Raw genomic sequence first — 20,275 nt, 5'->3', positions numbered from 1 at the left:
CAGACTGGAGTGCAGTAGTACAAAATCATCTCACTGCAACCTCTGCCTCCTGGGTTCAAGTGATTCTCCTGCCTCACCCTCCTGAGTGGCTGGGATTACAGGCGCCTGCCACCACACCCGGCTAATTTTTTGTATTTTCAATAGAGATGGGGTTTCACCATGTTGGCCAGGCTGGTCTCCAACTCCTGGCCTCAAGTGATCCATCCACCTTGGCCTCCCCAAGTGTTGGGATTACAGGCATGAGCCATGGCGCCCAGCTGCCAAGGTATATTTTTGAGCTAAAAAAAAAAAAAAGTCCTTACAAGTTAAAAAAAAGAAAAAAACCGGGAAACTAGGAGTGGAGGCTCATGCCTGTAATCCCAGCACTTTGGGAGGCCAAGGTGGGCAGACTGTGTGAGCCCAAGAGTTTGAGACCAGCCTGGGCAATGTAGTGAGACCCCATTTTTACACAAATATAAAAAAAATAGCCAAGCGTGGGGGCACATGCCTGTAGTCCCAGCTACTCGGGAGGCTGAGGTGGGAGGATCGCTGGAGCCCAGGAGGTCAAGGCTGCAGTGAGCCATGTTTGCACCTCTGCACTCCAGCCTGAGCGACAGAGCAAGACCCCGCCTCAAAAAAAGGAAAATAAAAATGAAAAACCAAAACCTAAGCATGAAAATTGGGTTTTCATGCTATTGTATGATGTGTGCCTCCCTCAAAACTTGTTACATCATCACATCACCCACCGATGTGAAAAAGAAAAAAAAACCCAGAAACCCAAACTAAAAATATTTGCAAATCTATAGTGTTACGGGTTGCACTGTGTCTCCCTGCAAGATGCTGAAGCCCTAAGCCGCAGTATCTGTGAATGTGACCTCATTTGGAAATAGGGTCTTCACACATGATTAAGCTAAGCTGAGGTGATGAGGGTGAACCCTAATCCCGTGTGCCTGATGTCCCTGTAAAAAGGGGATGTGTGGACATCAGACACCTACAAAGGGAAGATTATGTGAAGACGGAGACAGAAGACCACCTCCAAGCCAAGGAGCTCTGGAAGTTTCTAGAATCCAGGAGCGAGACCTGGGACAGATCCTCCCTGACAGCCTTCACAGTGGGGGAAAAAACAGAAAAACCTCGATTTCAGACTCCTGGCCTCCAGAACTGTGAGAATAAATCCCTGTAGCTGAAGCCACACAGTTAGGGTACTTTGTTAAGGCAGCTCTGGGAAATGAATACAGATTTCTTGGCACGTGCATCAATACTTCTGCAGGAAATCTCGGACGCGGCATGCTTTAACTTACAATTTATACCTTTCTCTATTCTGAATTCTTTTTTTGAGAGACAGGGTCTTACTTTGTCGCCCAGGCTGGAGTGTAGTGGCACAAGCATGGCTCACTGCAGAGCCTCAACCTTCTGGGCTCCAGCGGTCCTCTTGCCTCAGCCTCCTGAGTAGTTGAGACTACAGGCACACGCCACTGTGCCTGGGTAACTTTTTAAAATGTTTTGTAGAGACCGGATCTTGCTAAGTTGCCCAGGTTTATCTCGAACTCCTAGCCTCAAGTGATCCTCCCACCTTAGCCTCCTAACTTTCTGTAATTACAGGTATAAGCCATTGTACCTGGCTTTCATTTTATTTATTTATTTATTTATTTATTTATTTTGAGACAGAGTCTCACACTGTCTCCCAGGCTGGAATGCAGTGGCATGATCTCAGCTCACTGAAACCTCCGCCTCCTGGGTTCAAGTGATTCTTTTGCCTCAGTCTCCCAAGTAGCTTGGATTACAGGCACCCACCACCACACCCGGCTAATTTTTGTATTTTTATCAGAGGCGGGGTTTCACCATTTGGCCAGGCTGGTCTCGAACTCCTGACTTCAGGTGATCCACCCGCTTTGACCTCCCAAAATGCTGGAATTACAGGCGTGACCCACTGCATCCCGCCTGAATTCTTAAAAGCATGTTTTTGTGTTATTAATATTCATTTTTAACATCAATGACGGTGGAATTTGAGTCCATTTTTTTCTTCTTTATACATTTCTGGGTAACAGAACTAACACTTGTTAACCGGCAGGTAGAAAGGGAAGATCCCAGAGGTGGTGGCAATAGTTAACAGGGCTCTGGGACCCGGGCAGGAAATCCCTGGGGAGGTGGCAGGTGCCGACACAGGTGGGCCAAGGGTGTGGAGCAAACCTTGATGTAGTAGACATCCCTGTCATCCAGTATCAACTCCAAGTGACCCACGTGGGCACTCCCAAGAGCCTCCATCTTTCCTGGGGGTACAAAACGAGAGTTTAGAGACAAGCTTTCAACATCTAGATCTGGTCCCTCCATTCCCCTGGGAGGACCGCCTGCCCATTTTTTAATCTCTGAGCCTAAGATGCAGCACCTGTAAAATGGGGCTGGATTTCAGGAGGTCACAGACAAACCTGTGAGCCAGCTCACTGTAGGGGCCCAGCCCTGGGTGTGGCACCGAGTCAGGGGCGCAGGGAGCAGGGAGGGATGTTGACATTACCGTCCAGCTCGATTTTCTTCTTGGGATGGAGAAGCTTGAGCCGGAACTTGCTCTGGGGCAAGCTGTAGCTGACGTCCACCCTGACATCCCTTGGCACTTCTGACCCCGGCGTGCCCATGAAGATGTGGGCTGTGGCTTCTTGAGGGAACCAGCTGTCCTTCTGGAAACAGCAGAGTCCTCAAGACTGAGAGCCTCCACCTCCATCCTTCAGACCCTAGCACAGTTGTCCTCATAATTCCCTAATGAGGAGTTTCTCCGGCTTCAAAATCGCCTGCAGAAGTGTAAAGCTCTGCAGCACAGCCCAGGTCCACGCCCACAGGGTCTCAATTTATCCAGCAAATGGCCAGGGAGAAGCAGCTGCAGGGCACACCCCCGGTATCCTGTACAAACCCCTCCCATCCTTTTTTGTTTTGAGACCCAGTCCCACCCTGTTGCCCAGGCTAGAGTGCCGAGGCATGATCTCGGCTCACTGCAACCTCTGCCTCCCAAGTTCAAGTGATTTTCCTGCCTCAGTCTCCTGCGCAGCTGGGATTACAGGTATGCGCCAACAAGCCTGGCTAATTTTTGTTTTGTTATTTTTGGTAGAGACAGGGTTTTCACTATGTTGGCCAGGCTGGTCTTGAACTCCTGACCTCAAGTGATCCACCTGCTTTGGCCTTCCAAAGTGCTGGGATTACAGGCGTGAGCCACTGCACCCGGCCTCTCCCATCCTTTTAACCAGCTTTGTGTCCTTGTCCCCCAGCTTCTGCAAGCTCTGCACTTCCTGGCTGTCACCTGAGGGCTCCAGAACATTGCCCTCCAGCACTGCAGTCAAAACTCCCAGCACCCTAGCCCAGAGGGGAACACACTCTGCAAGCACCTCGTGCTCTGGGGCTCCCCGTGGGGCCAGGCTGAGGCTGCAACTTCACCTGAAATTGCAACCCTCCCAGCATCTTCCCCCGGCCTGTCCTAATTTCTTCGCTCTTACTGGGTCCCCCAGAGCCTTTTCTTAATAAATCACTTGTACCCGAGTCCAAGGCTTGGGTCTCTTTTCGGGAAAGTGCAGCCTCAGCCACAAGCCCCGTTCTGAAATGCCACGGCAGCGTACATCTGTTCAACACCAACAGAGACGCGCTGCTGAGTGGAAGACGACTGAGCATGAGACATGCAGAGTCCCCGACCGCACGGAGCCTGCGTCCCAGTGAGGACGCACAGGACCACCAGACGCAAGAATGGTAAGACAGCAACCTCCGGTGAGTGTGCTGGCAAAGTCAATGGTTTAGGGGCCCTGACTAGGGCACTGGTCTAGACAGAGGGGCCTGGGAAGGCCTGAGGGGTCCCATTGAAGGACACTTGAAAGGAGCGAGGGAGGGAGTTAGGTGGCTGTGCCGGGGAAGAGTGCTCCCGGCAGGGGAAACAGCCAGTGCAGAGGCCCTGGGGCAGGCATGCGCATGGCCTTGAAAAGGGGGCCAGTGTGTCTTCAGGGCAGTGAGTCTCCAGGAGAGTCAGGGAAGGAGGCCAGCAGGGGCGGGACTGCCAAGGGCCTGTGGGTCACGGCGTCTGGCTCTTACTCTAAGGGTAACAGGAGCCACAGCGGGGTGGTTCATGCAGAGGAGGGACACGATCCAGCTAGGATTTCAGAGGGCCCACCTGGCTGCTGGTTAAGATGGTAAGGAGACCAGAGCAGGAGCTGGGGGGTCAGACAGGAGGCCGCTGAGTGCCTCCTCTGGACCAGATGCTGATGACACAGGGGTAATTAAAACAAACCCTGAATCTGCTCCCAGGAACTGAGTCACCAGCAGGGAAGACAGACATTAACTAGCTAGCTTCACTGAGAAACAGAAGTGATCAAAAGGGAAGAAACATGGATGTCTTAAGACAAGTCACAGAAGAATATGATGTGCTCTGGGGTAACCAAGGCAGGCTTCCCTGAGGAAGTGACCCCTGAAATGAGATCTGAAGACTGATTCAGAGTTAATGCGTCATACAGCCCCAAACAGAGAATCAGTATGTGCAAGGGTCCAGAAGAAACCTACAGCAAGAGCAGCGCAGCCCAACAGCGCCACAGAGGAGCCCCACATCCTTTTGGGAGAGCCCAGTGCTGACCTAAGGAGACCCATGACATGGCTAAGAAAGACAGGGCTGTTCCCTAGAGCCCACCTGGGGCTGCAGGGTATATGCAGCTTCCAGCAGATACTGTCGGAGCCCCGGGTCCCGCTTCTGCAGCGTCACGGCCGTGAACACAGGCAATGAGAGCAGGTAGGGCTGGCCAGGCACCGGCCAGGTCACTTCAGTGCACAGCCGCCAGCCCCAGGTGTAGGACACTGCAGAGAGAGGTAAGCAGGCAGCCCTGGTCAGTGGAGACCCAGAGGGCTCTGGGCATGGGCGCCCACCGCTGCCACATCAGCGAAGAAAGCACTTGTCTGATTTCTTCTGAAGAAAGGCACTATGTAGACAGGAATCCTGTGAGGCAGTGCTGTGTAGACCAGGGTTTCTCCACCTCAGCACTACTGACATTTGGGTTCAGATCATCTTATCTGGGGGGCTGTCTTGTGCATTATAGGATGTTTTGCTGTATCGTGGGTCCCTATCCGCTAGATGCCAGTTACCCTTACCAACAATCAAATATTTCTGCACATATTACCAAATGTCTCCTGTGGGGTCAAAACTGCCCCAGCTGAGAACCCCTGGTAGACTTTTTTCTTTTTTTTTTTTTCACACAGAGTCTCGTTCTGTCACCCAGGCTGGAGTGCAGTGGCACAATCTCAGCTCACTGCAACCTCTGCCTCCCAGGTTCAAGTGATTCTCCTGCCTCAGCCTCCTGAGTAGCTATATCCTAGAGAGGAGGCACAGGATTACCACACACAAGAACGCGTAAGACGGCAGCCGCCAGTGAGTGTGCTGGCAAAGTCAATGGTTAGGGGCCCTGACGGGGGTGCTGGTCTGGACAGGGGGTCCTGGAAAAGCAGCCTCTGAGGGGTTCCATTGAAGGACACTTGAAAGGAGCAAGAGAGGGAGTTAGGTGGATGTCCTGGGGAAGAGTATTACTGGCAAGGGAAACACCCAGTGCAAAGGCCCTGGGGCAGGCATTAGTGTGGCCTTGAAAAAGGGGCCAGTGTGTCTTCAGGGCAGCGAGTCTGGAGGACAGTCAGGAAGGGAGGCCAGCAGGGGCGGGACTGCCAAGGGATGATTACAGGCATGCGCCACCATGCCTGGCTAACTTTTGTATTTTTAGTAAAGATGGGGTTTCACCATGCTGGCCAGGCTGGTCTTGAACTCCTGACTTCAGGTGATCTGCCTACCTTGGCCTCCCAAAACGCTGGAATTACAGGCATGAGCTACCGTGCCTGGCTCCTGGTATACTTTTTAAAAAGAGTATCAGGCAATACTGTGCAGAACACAGGCTCTGGAGCAAGAATGCCTGGTTCAAATTCTAGCTCAGCCACTTCCCAGCTGTGTGACCTTGGACAAATTACTTAACCTCTCTGGGTCTCAAAGTTTCTTTTCCATTATTATTATTGCTATTACTCCCTTGACTGACTGTAAGGGCGTCAGTGTTTCTCATCTTGTACTGCTAATGATAATGGTTCCTGTCTCATGGCATAGCTGTGAGGACTAACAGGTCAGTAAGTGTTGAGAACAGCACCGGGCCTACAGTAATGTCTTTTGTAGTAACTCTTATCCCGATTATAAAAATGTACTTGTTGGCTGGATGTGGTCACTCACGCCTGTAATCCCAGCACTTTGGGAGACCAAGGTGGGCAGATCACCTGAGGTCAAGAGTTCGAGACCAGCCTGGCCAACACAGTGACACCCCATCTCTACTAAAAATAAAAAAAATTAGCTGGTCATGGTGGCAGGCACCTGTAATCTCAACTACGCAGGAGAATCACTTGAACCCAGAAAGCAGAGGTTACAGAGCCAAGATTGCGCCACTGTACTCCTGTCTGAGCAACAGCGCAACACACTGTCTCAAAAAAAAAAAAAATGTACTTGTTGCAGGAAGTTAGAAAAATTGAAAGATTTTAAAAATTTGTTCTGTATATGTTCTGTATTGTAAATGAGTTTATTTACAATTCTAAATACAAGTTAAATGCAAAAAAGGAAAATTATCAAGAAGCAAAATTTGTATCTCTTCATTAAAAAGAGCCCTCCCCAACCTTACTCACATATGTATGTATACACATATGCAGACACATATGTATGTATATACATATACACACATGTACACATATATATGGGATTACATACATATATATGTGTGTATATATATTGTAAGATGTGCTATTATTTGGTACATTTACTTCCTGTCTTTTTACCCAGTTGAGATCATATTCAGTGTTGCTGCCTCACACTTGGTATTATTATTAAAGAAGTTTCTCACTAAAACAGCTCACTCATAATGGAATTTAAAAGTTTGGGAGACCAAAGCAGGCGGATCACCTGAGGTCAGGAGTTTGAGACCAGCCTGGCCAATGTGATGAAATCCCATCTCTACTAAAAATACAAAAATTAGCCAGGCATGGTGACATGCACCTGTAATCCCAGCTACTTGGGAGGCTGAGGCAGGAGAATCACTTGAACCTGGGAGAAAGGGGTTGCAGTGAGCTGAGATTACGTCATTGCACTCCAGCCTGGGTGACGAGAGTGAAACTCTGTCTCAGAAAAAAAAAAAAAAAAGTTATGCAGTGTGTCAATCACTTACCAACCCAGGAGCCAGCAAACATTCTTGGTAAGGGGCCAGATTGTTTAGTCAGTTGCCTAGCTAGCTAGCTAGAGACAGAATCCTCCTTGGGCACCCTGGCTTGAGTGCAGTGGCATGAACACAGCTCACTGTTGCCTCGACCTCGACCTCCTGGGCTCAAGTGATCTTCCTGTCATCCTTCCAAGCAGCTGGCACTACTGGTGCATGCCACCATGCCTGGCTACTTTGTTAATTTTTGTGGAGACAAGCCCTCACTACGTTACCCAGGCTAGTCTTGAACTCCTGGACTCAAGGAATCCTCTCACCTCGGTCTCCCAAAATGCAGGGATTACAGGCGCGAGCTAGCTATCCACATCGGCCAGATAGTCAACATTTTATGCTTTGGGGTCATACGGTCTAGCTTGCAAGTACTCAGTTCTGCTGTTGTGGGACAAAGCTATAGGTTATATGCAAATGAAGGGGGTGTGGCTGTGTTCCCATACAACTTTCTTTCTGGACACTGAAATTTCAATTTCATGAAGTTTTCATGATACAAGATATTCTTCTTTTGACTCTTTTTAACCACTTAATGTAACAACCTACGCTTAGCTCACTGGCCCTTATAATTAGCCATTTTGCCTACTCTGGAATATTTGAGTTGCTTCCTATTTTTTGTTCTAAATAATGATGCAACGAACATCTCTGTGCACAGAGCATTTTTAAGTGATTTTGCTTTGCTTTTATAGGGTAGAGTTCTAGAAGCATTATCATTGACTGAAGTGGTTGGTAAAGGAAAAGAAAGCCAGGTGCAAGTGGCTCATGCCTGTAATCCCGGTACTTTGAGAAGCAGACGCAGGTGGATCACTTGAGCCCAGGAGTTTGAGACCAGCCTGGATAACATGGTAAAATCCTGTCTCTACAAAATACGGGAAAAAAAAAAAAAATTAGCTGGGCAGGGTGGTAAGTGCCTGTAGTCCCAGCTACTCGGGAGGCTGAGGTGGGAGGATCACTTGAGCCTGGGGAGACGGAGGCTTCTGTGAGCCATGATAGCACCATTGCACTCCAGTCTGGGCGACAGAGACCCTGTCTCAATAATAATAATAAAAGTACAATCTTGGGATCCCAATTCGCTATGCCAAAGGAAAATATTAAGCTGGAAGCGGAGTCATGCAAAAAGCTGCCTTCTCTTTTGTTCCTAAGCAGGTAGCTACAGATAAAAGGTTAAATATTTGCGCAGCTATTCTATGTTCACCTTATTTTATGTAAGGTGTTGATTTATTGAGCAGGGATTAATATATAAGTGACTATTCCCCTCCCTGTTCCTTTCCTCTTGCAGCCTGTGGATTCAGTCACATGACCATACCCTCCCTCTTTCCCCTCCAGCCTTCTTTTCCCCTTTAAACAAAGGGAGGGAGAGTATTAGGACAAATACTAATGCACGCGGGGCTTAAAACCTTGATGACGGGTTGATGGGTGCAGCAAACCACCATGGCACATGTATACCTATGTAACAGACCTGCGCGTTCTGCACACGTATCCCAGAACTTAAAGTAAAAACAAAACAAAAAAAACCTAAAAACAAAAAAAAAAAACCTTGAAGCTTTCAGAATCATCTCTGGAAAAAGGCAAAGACCACAGATAGTTCTGTGGATTTGTGTTCCTTTATTTCCAAGCATGTCCTTAACCTTGGCAAAGTAAACGTCTAAATTGATTGAGACCTGTCTCAGATACTTTTTGGTTTACAGAATATGAATACTTTTAGGGCAGGAGAGCAACTCTGGGATCTGGAGCTGGCATTTCTCCCTTCAACCCCAGGATGCCCACCTTGGGACGATGGCATGGAGGCCTCGCTGCCTACCTTCCTCACCAGTACAGGACTGGGCCTCAGAAGAGCCAGGGATGTGTCTGAGGCTCCTCACGCCATCCCTGGTGATGAGGTACAGCTGAGAGCTGGGTAGGGAAAGAGGACAGTGTCAGACACCTCATTTTCATTCATTCATTAGACAAGTAACACCTTAAGCTGCCAGAGCTTGGCACAGGGGCAAATTCTACCCTGAACAGGGCCAGCCTTTGGGCAGTGCACACGCTGGTCGAGTGACACTCCATGGGCACAGGGACAGATGCTGAGGACCACAGAGAGTGACAAGTGCTGTGAGAAACCCACATGGAGGTAGCACGGCAGGGGGCTGTCTCAGGGATAGAGCAGGGCCTCCCCTAGCTGCAGTAGAGGGAGTTCTCTGCAGAGGTAACATTTGAGCAGAAATCCAAAGGATGAGAAGGAGGTATTTTCCAGACAGAGGACACAGCAGGTGCAAAGACCCTCGGGTAGGAACGAGCTGGCCGCTTTAGGAGCATGGAAAGAAGGCTGGCGGGAGGGGGTCAGGATGGAGGGGGACAGTGAGTGAGAGGCAGCAAACAGGGGCAGGTGGGAGGAGGCAGGAGCCAGGTAGGCAAAGTCTCCATGGGACAGGATTAGCGAAAGAATGTGGGTAGGTAGGGCAGCCTGGACTCTCACTCCCTCTGAAATTGCCCCTCTCCAAGAGTCACCTCGCTACGGGTCACAGACAAGCATGCCCCAGAGGGACTGCAGGAAAGAGCTGAGGGGTCTGAAAGTTCTCCAGCTGTCATCTCTCAGCTGCCCACGGTCCCTGTCAGACACACCCACCCCTCACAGTCAACAGGCACACAGGCTTGTGGACACACATGCACTCCCATAACACACTCACTCCTCACTGACACACTCACGGACACACCCTCATGCACACAGCAGCTCACACACTCGCTTATATGCCAGATTATGTGTACTCAGACACAGGTTCATGGGTGCACATACTAACACACCTGCATGCTAATGTCACATCCATACCCATGCACATCCCCATGCACACATGCAGACATGTGATCACACACTCACATGCATGCACACACACCTGCTCACCTGCACCCTCACGCTCATGGTTCCCTTTCTGCCAGCACTGGGCACCCACCTGAAGCTGAGCAGCTCCATGGCCTCCTCGGGCATGTTCAGATGCACCTTGAGGTCCTGGCCCTTCTGCACCTGGATCCCGCCATCCAGGCTGGTGGCGCCACGGACGCTGGTCACCCACCTCAGCCCGGCCTGCCCCAGGGTGCCCGCTGTGCCCATCTGAGCCGAGATCTGGAGCAGGGCACTGAAGGACAGGCATGTACCAGCTACATCCCGAGGGCCCTGGGGCCACAGACCCCGCCTACCACCCCCAGCAGCCCCCTTCAGTCTTGAGCCACAGCAGCCCCTCCACCACTGCCCCCCACAGGCTGTACATGCACCAAGCACTTTCCAGTCCTCACCTGCACTAATCCCTCTTACGGATGGGGAAACTGAGGCTCAGAGAGGTGAAAGCACCTGCCTGGGTTCCATGACTGGGACAAAGCATGCGGCTGGGACACGTGAACCGTGGCTGTCCTAAGTCCCAGCCCAGGCTCTTCACTCCAGACAGCACCCAGCCTAGAAGGTCCACCCAGGACCCAAGGACAGCTCAGCTGAGGGGCTGGGGACAGATGCTCAGCAGCACCACAGCAGGTTCTGGAATCAGACCAAATATTGCACACATTCTGCTCAGGTGCTCTGGCGCCATGTGGCCCCAGGTTGTCAGTGTCCTCGCCTTCAACCTTGGTTTCCTCATCTGTCAGTGAGAAGAAGCAGCACCAGCCTTGCTTGGTCGGGAGGGGGTTGCACGAGTTCAGTGAGCTCAAGGCTAACTGCTCTCCTCCCTTCTGAGTGGGGTAGATGGAAGGGCATACGGTTGTGGCCAGCCACCTCACATTGCAGTGTGACCTTGAACACGTGACCGGACCTGAGCCTCAGTCTTCCCACCTGTAAAGTGGATCTAACCACCTAGCATCTCTGCACACAGTCTCTTGGCACAGGTGTTCTGCAGAATAGGGATTCCCTTTTGCCCATGTGGATGTCACCCAGGCCTCTGCAGCCCTTTGTAGGGATGGGATCACACCACCTAATCCGTGCCAGCTCCCAGGAGCTAGATACCTGGGCTTGACATAACCATTCATGGAGAAATCCGAGCGCTGCTGGAAGTCAGCGGTTCCTCGGACCCGAATGCTGATGGCAGCTGAAGCGTTTAGGGTCAGCCGGGCAGGAAGGCCAGACACCGTGGGAAAGACCAGCTCCTCTGTGGCCAGGCACAGCCTCCGGTTCATCTGCACCTCCTGCCCCTGCAGTCAAGAAACCGTAAGCAGGGGCCGGGCGTGGTGGCTCATGCCTGTAATCCCACCACTTTGGGAGGCTGAGGTGGGTGGATCACTTGAGCCCAAGAGTTCGAGACCAGCCCGGCCAACATGCGGAAACCCCATCACGACTAAAACTACAAAAATTAGCTGGCGTAGTGGTGCCTGACTGTAGTGCCAGCCACTCGGGAGGCTGAAGCATGAGAGTTGCTTGCACCGGGGAGGCAGAAGTTGCAGTGAGCCGAGATCTTGCCACTGCACTCCAGCCTGGGCAACAGAGCAAGACCCCTTCTCAAAAAGAAGAAAGGAAGAAAGGAAGGCATGCAGAAAGACAGACAGACAGAAAGAAAGAAACCATAAGGGGACACGTGGCCACCCCTGTTGTGAGCCAGGCACCCTCTGAGTACTGAGTACAGTAGATTTCATTTGTCCTCAAAGGGCACGTGATCCCAGTTTCTGGATGAGGAAACTGAGAGCACAAAGATAAAAGTCCCACCAAGGCCCAGTAACTAGAAAGGGATGGAGCTAGGTATTAACCCAGGCAGTTTGCTTATGAGAAAAGGTCAGGGATCAGGTTCAGTCAGGTGGGGAGGAACGTGGATCCTGCCGTTAGTATGCACTGGGCAAGCTGAAAGCATCCTGCTGCATTTTCACCATATTAGCTCCTTTAATACAATTGCTCTATGAATGGATATTCTGGGTTTTTTTGTTTTGAGACTGTGTCACTCTGTCGCCCAGGCTGGTGTGCAGTGGTGTAATCTCTCCTCGTTGCAACCTCTGCCTCCCGAGTTCAAGCGATTCTCCTGCCTCCGCCTCCCAAGTAGCTGGGACTACAGATGCCCTCCACCATGCCTGGGTAATTTTTGTGTTTTTAGTCGACATGGGGTTTTGCCATGCTGGCCAGGCTGGTCTCAAACTCCTGATCTCAGGTGATCCACCCGCCCCGGCCTCCCAAAGTGCTGGGATTACAGGTGTGAGCCACTTCGGCCAGCCAGATATTTTGTTATTTTTTATTTATTATCCCCGTTTCACAGATGCAGAAACTAAGACCATGGTAAGTGAATCAACAGGTTCGAGGAGGTAAATGACAGAGCTGGGATTTGACCTTGGGCAGCCTGACTCCAAATTTCATGCCCTTAAGTGTTATGTTAAAGTGTCACAGGGCAGATGGCATGGGCAGGGGCAGGCAGGAGCTACCTTCATGAGCCTAATGACGAGCTCGGCCAGGTTCAGGGACCGGTGGTTCACGTGACTCCCTGTGGCTCCGCAGTTCACAAAGCTCAGCTCCTGCCCCAGCATCTTCATGCTCAACTCGCATCGCAGAGCCCGCTGGGTGGCCCCACGCCTCTGGGTCACCTGGGGGAGGGCCCAGACAGGTCACAAAGAACAGGGTCAGGGTTAGCAGAGTGATATGCTTTGGCTGTATCCCCACCCAAATCTCATCTTATAGCTGCCATAATTCCCACATGCTATGGGGAGGACCCTATGGGAGATGACTGAACCATGGGGGCGGGTCCTTCCCGTGCTGTTCACGGGATAGTGAATGGGCTCAGGAGATACGATGGTTTTAAAAATGGGAGTGTCTCTGCACAAGCTCTTTCGTTGCCTGCTGTCATCCATGTAAGATGTGACTTCCTCTCCTTGACTTCCACCATGATTTTGAGGCCTCCCCAGCCACTTGGAAGTGTAAATCTACTAAATTTTCTTTCTTTCGTAAATTGCCCAGTCTCTGGTATGTCTTTATCAGTAGCACGAGAACGAACTAATACACAGGGCCAAGTGCCTGTACTTTGGGAGGGGGAAGGGGTGTCAGGAGAGAAACGTCAAGAACTTGTGGGGTCCAGAAGAGGCTTGCAAAACTCCTAGAGCATGAACCAAATCTCAACCCAGATGTGTTTTCTCTGACTTGCACAGTAGTGTCCAATGCTCAGAGTGTGTATGTTTTCATAAAGGTTTTATTCTAGAATAATCTTAGATTTACGGAAGAGTTGAAAACTGACTTGGCATAGTAGCTCATGCCTCTAGTCCCAGCACTTGGGAGGCCGAGAAAGGAGGATTGCTTGAGGCCAGGAGTTTAAGACCAGCCTGGACAGCATATCAAGACCCTGTCTCTACAAAATTAGGAAAAAAAACAAAAACAAAAACAAAAACCCAGGTATGGTGGCAACCGTCTGTAGTTCCAGCTACTTGGGAAGCTGAGGTGGGAGGATCACTTGAGCCCAGGATTTCAAGGCTGCAGTGAGCTATGATCATGCCACTGCACTCCACCCTGGACAACAGACAGAGCAAGACCCTGTCTCTGAAAAAAAAAGAAAAAGAAAAGAAAAGAAAAAAGGAAAATTTGCAAAGACAGTACAGAGAGTTCCCACGTATCATTCAACTGATTTCCCCATTGTTAACATATTACATTACCAGGATGCACGGTGCAAGCTGACAAATCAACATTGGTATGCCTCCATCAACTAAACTTGAGAGTTCATTTACATTTCACCAGTTTTTCCATTAATGTCCTCTTTCCACCCCAAGATGCAATCAGGCAAACCCCACTGCCTCTTGTTGCCGTATCTCCCTGGTGTCTGGTTCATGGCAGTTTTTTAGTCTTTGATTGTTTTTCATGCCACGTACGTTTTTTTATAAATTGAATTTGGAAATTGGGAGATTTTACATAAAACCCAGCTCTCCGGCTTCTCTATAAAGAGAAACATCAGGCTGCCCACCCTCCCCCACAACAAGGGACAACAAAGGACCAGAGCTGAGCAGTGGCTGCCACTTTAGCTGAGCCATGGGCTTCCTCTGTCCGCCACAGTCCCCACCACTCCCTATTGTCTCTCCAACACTGAGGCCAAGTATCTGCTGCCATTCATCACTGCGTTCATGCAGAATATTTCTCGGGATGTGAGTCTCTAGGAAAAGTGAGAAAATAACAGACCAAGGGGATTGTGCATTCTATGAAAAACTGTTAATACCTAGCCCATCTCCCTCTTTCAAGTCTCTTGCTGCCCCCAGCTCTAGTCCAAGATGCTTTTAACAGCAGAGATTATTGCCCTGCTCATCCTGGTATTCCCAGGCCCTGGTTTTATACTTGGTGGTTAGGAAACATGTGACCAAGTGAACCAAGGTCCCAACCATCCACCTTGGTCACTATCAGATGTACACGGCAATGACATTTCATAAGAGCAAAATGTTGTCAATAATCTAAAACTCCATCAATGGGAAAACGGTTAGGTAAACTGTGGTCCCTACCCATAGGATCAATATTAAAATACCTGCACATGTTGGGCTTCTAAGTAAGAAAATACTCAAGTGATAATAAGAAGAGAAAAAGTAGGCTAAAGATATATACACCCTAAGACTAAGCAATTTCACTCCTAAGTGTATGCCTGACAGGTATGAATACACACGTCCCCTAAGAAGGCAGACCCAAGAGTCTTCACAGCACTGTTCGTAATAGCCAGCAACTGATGGATACAGAAATTGTTTTATGTTCACACAATGCAATACTATGCAGCTATGAAAAGGAACAAATTATAAATCCAAACCACAGTATAGCGAAATCTCACCAATTTTAAACCAAAGTCAGACACAAAAAGAAGTATAGGAGCAGCACTGTTCAGTCACCAAAAGGCAGAAACCACCCAAATGTCCATCACTGAATGAATGGATAAACACGTGGTACATCCATTCAATGAAACATGACTTGACCTTAGACAGGAATGGAGTACTGAGCTATGCTACAATGTGGGTGAACTTCCAAAACACTAGGCTAAGAGAAAGAAGCCAGACACAAAGGTCACATATTATATGGTTCCATTTATATGAAACATCCAGAAGAGGTAAATCCACAAAGACAGGAAGCAAACTGATGGCTGTCGGAGACTAGGAGGAGGAGCTGCTGGGGAGCGACTCATGGATACAGTGTCTCCTTTGGGGGTGATAAAAATGTTCTGGAACCAGACAGAAGTGGTGGCGGTATAATACGGTGACTATACTAAACACCACGGAATTGTTAACTTTTTTTTCTTTGAGACGAAGTCTCACTTTTGTTGCCCAGGCTGGAGTGCAATGGCGAGACCTTGGTTCACTGCAACCTCTGCCTCCTGAGTTCAAGCAATTCTCCTGCCTCAGTCTCCCAAGTAGGTGGGATTATAGGTGCCTGGCTAATTTTTGTATTTTTAGTAGAGACGGGGTTTCACCACGTTGGCAAGGCTGATCTCAAACTCCTGACCTCAGGCAATCCCGCCCACCTCAGCCACCCAAAGTGCAGGCATGAGCCACTGCACCCAGCCCTATTCGATTATTATTATTATTATTATTATTATTATTATTTTTGAGACACAGTCTTTGTCACCCAGGCTGGAGTGCAGTGGCGCTATCTTGACTCTTGACAATCTCTGCCTTCCCGATTCAAGTGATTTTCCCGCCTCAGCCTCCAGAATAGCTGTAATTACAGGAGTGCACCACCAGCCCAGCAAATTTTTTTTGTATTTTCAATAGAGACAGGGTTTCACTATGTTGAGCCGGCTGGTCTCGAACTCTTGAGCTCAAGTTATCTGTCTACTTCGGCCTCCCAAAGTGCTGGGATTACAGACATGAGCCACCATACCCGGCCAATTGTTCACTTTAAAATGGTTATTTTTACATATGAGAATTTCATCTCTTAAAAACAAGAGTACACTGTGAATGATTCCATTTATATAATGTTTACAGAAGGAACTGGATGTGATTTCTACTGCTGACCAAATTGGAGTCATGAAGACTGGGTTCAACCTCCCACAGGGAGCAGCTGGTAACCCAGATGGTCAACAATGGTCTCAAGACATAGACATCAGGCAACCCAAGACGATACACTCCAAGAGATGGAAACAAGCGAGATGAGCACAGTTTCCCACCTGGAGTCAGTGTCCAGGCTGCAGCACAAGGAAGGGGAATGGAGGCTGAGCTGGGGGACTCCCTGAACTGAGGAGCTGGGGGTGTGGGGAGACCCTGGCAGCTGGACTTGTAGGGCAGGGTACCAGAAAGCAGAGAGCTGAACAGAGAGCATGCTCAGAGGTCTGCAGAAGGTCCTACGAGAATCTCTGTAACATCCCATCGGGCAAAAATGTCTGAGCTGTAACAGTCGAAGCACTATCAGTCAAAGAAACTAATAAACTTGACTTCATCAAAATAAAGACTTCCTGCTATTGTTTGAAAGACACCATTAAGAGAACAAAAAGACACACCATAGACTGGGAGAACATATTTCTGAGTTACATGTCTAATGAAGAACTTGTTTCTGGTCAGGCGTGGTGGGTCACACCTGTAATCCCAGCACTTTGGGAGGCTAAGGCAGGAGGATCGCTTGAGGCCAGGAGTTCAAGATCAGCCTGGGCAACACAGTGAGACCCCATCTCAACAAAAAGAGAAAAAAACTTCGCCAAGTGTGGCAGTACTGCCTACAGTCCCAGCTACTCAGGAGGCTGAGGCAAGAAGATCACTTGTGCCCAGCAGGTCAAGATTGCAGTGAACTATGATTACACCACTGCACTCCAGCCTGGATGACAGAACCAGACCTCAACTTTAAAAAAAGAAAGAAAAGAAAAAACTAACAACATGTTTCTGGAATATAGAAAGAATTCTCAAAACTCAATAATAAGAAAACAAGCCAACAAAATAAGATGAGCAAAAGATTTGAATGTACATTTCACCAAAGAAGACGTACAATAGCAAATGAGCATGTGAAAAGATGATCAATGTCATTAGTCATTAGGGAAATGCAAATTAAAGCCACAAGATACAACAACACATTACTGGAATGGCTAAAATTAAAAAGTCTAACCATACCAAGTGTTGGTGAGGATGTAGAGAAATTGTAACTTTCACATACTGCTGGTGGGAATGCAAAAATAGTACAACCACTTGGGAGAATGGTTCAGCAGCTTTAAAAAAATTAAACATATACCTACCATATGATCCAGTCACACCTACTAATTATTCAAGAGAAACAAAACCACATGCCTAAAGACTTGTACACAAATATTCATAGCAGTTTTATTTTTAATAGCCAAACCCTGGAAACAACTCATATGTCGACCAACAGGTGAATGGAGAAACAAACTGTGGTATATCTATGCAATGGAATACCACTTAGCAATAAAAAGAAACAAATTATGTTATAATCTATAACATGGGTGAGTCTCAGAATAATTATGCTGAATAAAAGAAGCCAAACAAAAAAAGAGTACATGCTTTTTTAAAAAAGGACATGTTGGCAAGCGCAGTGGCTCACACCTGTAATCCCAGCACTTTGGGAGGCCAAGGCAGGTGGAATGCTTAAGCCCAGAAAGGTTGATATCAGCCTGGGCAACATAGTGAGACCCCATCTCTACAATATTTATTTTTTTAAAAACTAGATAGGCATGATGGCACATGCCTATAGTCCCAGCTACTCTGGAAGCTGAGGTGGAAGGACTGCTTGAGCCTGGGGGGCAAAGGTTGCAATGAGCCAAAATCACGCCATTGCACTCCAGCTTGGGTGACAGAGTGACAGTTTTCAAAAAAACAAAAAAAAAGGACTTGTTGTGTCATCTAATTTACATAATATTCTAGAAAATGCAAACAAGTCTACGGTGACAGAAAGCCTCTCGCTAGTTTCTGGGGACAGAGGAGAAGCAGGAGGAAGGGTTTTTTTTTCGCTCTGTCGCCCAGGCTGGAGTGCAGTGGTGCGATCTCGGCTCACTGTAAGCTCCGCCTCCTGGGTTCACACCATTCTCCTGCCTCAGCCTCCTGAGCAGCCGGGACTACAGGCGCCCACCACCTCGACCTGCTAAATTTTTTGTATTCTTAGTAGAGACAGGGTTTCACTGTGCTAGCCAGGATGGTCTCGATCTCCTGACCTCGTGATCTGCCTGCCTTGGCCTCCCAAAGTGCTGGGATTACAGCCGTGAGCCACCACGCCCGGCCGGAGGAAGGGATTATTAAGGATCTGGAAGAGACTTTTGGGGGTGATGGGTGTATTCATAAGCTTTATCATGGTGATGATCTCATGAGTGTGTACATGGCTCAGAATGTATCAAATTGTTCACCTTAACCGTGTGGTGCCATTCACCTTAACTGTGTGCTGCTGCTCACCTTAACCATGTACTACTGTTCACCATGTGTCAATTAGATCTCAGCAAAGCTCATTTTAAAAAAGTAGAACGAACTGATGCTGCCAGAAGTCAGAAGAGTGGTTACCCCTGATTAAGGATGGGTGTTAACAAGAACAGGAAGACAAAGGGGAGGCTGGGAGCTGAAGACGGTCTGGGTGCTGGTGATGTGGGTGTGTTGAGGTGGTGGACAGGCAAGCTGTACACTTACAACTTAGGGATGTTCCCATGCATAGGATCTATTTCAAGCAACAGTTTTTCCAAATAAAGCCAGTTGACTACTCAGATTTGAACCAGCCACTCAGTTCTGTAAGGAGGGGACGGGGTCAGAGTTCACAGATACCCAAGTCTCGGGTTCAAAAGCCCAAGCATGAAGCGAGGTGGCCTGCCTGGGGGAGTAGGGTGGGTGTGGCCACCTCCCTTACCTTCTGCTGTAGGTCTCTCATCCTTCTGTCTCTGTCTCCTGGACACTCGGGGCTGGCTGGCTGTGGTACAGGCCCTGGTTTTGGCCCTGGGGGCTTCTCTGGCTTGGCCTCTCTCCCGTCTTCCTGGCTCCAGAATGACTTCCTGCCAAACAGCCTGTGAGCAATTTCCTCAGCATTTTCCAGCCGGAGCCCAAGCTGGGAAGGGAAGCCAGGGGCTCAGGGAGGAACAATTCAGTTACAGGGGTGATGATGAGCTGTCAGGCTGGGGATATGAATGGGGGAACCAGAGGCTTGAGCAGGCCACTCCAGGCTCCCTGGTGCCCACCTAGGCTTAGGTTCAGGGACACGACCTTGGGAAATCCATCACTCTCTGTACCTGCTTGGTAGACACCACACAGGAAGAATTCTTCCCAATTCTTTAAGGCTTGGATGAAATGTCACCACCTCTGGGAAGCCCTCCCTGAACTCCCATGTCACTCTCTTCCCACCTCCTCTGCCCCACACACAATACACTCAGACTGGAATCTGTGTCTTCCTCGAAAGATCCATGATGAGGCCAAGGACTCATGTCTCAATCACTAGGCACCTCCATGACCTGATCTGGGCGTAGAGGTTCTCAAAATTTGATAGGTGAATAAATGGATCCTTCCTTCTGTCCCTCCTGTCTTCCATCTGCCCATCCGTGCAACCCTCTGTTCACCTATCCTTTTGTCCTTCCAATCTATCCATCTATCTGTCTCTCCACCTTCCATCTTTTCTTTCCTTTGTTCTATCCATCCTTATTCCTATCCATCCATCTACTTTTCCTTTCTTATGGACCTCTCTCCTTTCATCTATTCTTTCTTCCCTCTTTCCATCTAGACATCTGTGATAGCATTTTCAGAGAAGTCACCAGAGACCAGCCCTTGGCAATGACTGGTAAGTGGGTGGATGGATAATGGATGGAAGTGTGACTCAGAGGATGGACTGATGGATGAATGTGGGTAGACATGGATGGCTAAGTGAATGAAAGATGGATGAGTAGGAGAACAGATGAATAGATGGGTAGGTTAGACAGTAGACAGAGAGATGGATGGGAAATTACATGGATGGATGGACAGACAGATGGGTAGGGTGGGTACGTCCATGGATGGGTAGGTGGGTGGACAGATGAATAAGTGAATGGATGGATGGTGGGTGGGTGGTTTGATAGGTGGATTAATGAATGAGTGAATAGATGGATGGGTGGATGGATGGATGGGTAGGTGGGTGGATGGATCATGGGTGGGTAGATGGATTGATGGATGATGGCTGGATAGATGATGGGTGCGTGGGTGGGTGGGTGGATAGATGGATGATGTGTGGGTATGTG

At 48.9% G+C, this 20,275-nt stretch overlaps 1 protein-coding gene across 1 annotated transcript in view; it reads right to left on the bottom strand.

The window, feature by feature from the left end:
- The window catches only part of LOC105545270, a 77,787-nt gene that overhangs the window by 25,061 nt on the left and 32,451 nt on the right, over positions 1–20,275 (bottom strand). Inside the window, exons 9-16 of the mRNA XM_011988128.1 lie at positions 18,925–19,119; positions 12,573–12,731; positions 11,179–11,363; positions 10,142–10,324; positions 9,013–9,104; positions 4,631–4,794; positions 2,492–2,651; positions 2,170–2,249 (exon numbers count right to left, since the gene is read on the bottom strand). Of these exons, the coding sequence (XP_011843518.1) occupies positions 2,170–2,249; positions 2,492–2,651; positions 4,631–4,794; positions 9,013–9,104; positions 10,142–10,324; positions 11,179–11,363; positions 12,573–12,731; positions 18,925–19,119 (1,218 nt within the window). The remainder of the gene's footprint in view (positions 1–2,169; positions 2,250–2,491; positions 2,652–4,630; positions 4,795–9,012; positions 9,105–10,141; positions 10,325–11,178; positions 11,364–12,572; positions 12,732–18,924; positions 19,120–20,275) is intronic.

This window comes from Mandrillus leucophaeus, unplaced genomic scaffold (assembly GCF_000951045.1).
Source record: "Mandrillus leucophaeus isolate KB7577 unplaced genomic scaffold, Mleu.le_1.0 Scaffold323, whole genome shotgun sequence".
Classification (NCBI taxonomy): domain Eukaryota; kingdom Metazoa; phylum Chordata; class Mammalia; order Primates; family Cercopithecidae; genus Mandrillus; species Mandrillus leucophaeus.
The sequence above is the reverse complement of the archived record's forward strand: the minus strand, read 5'-3'. Positions and strand labels throughout refer to the sequence as shown.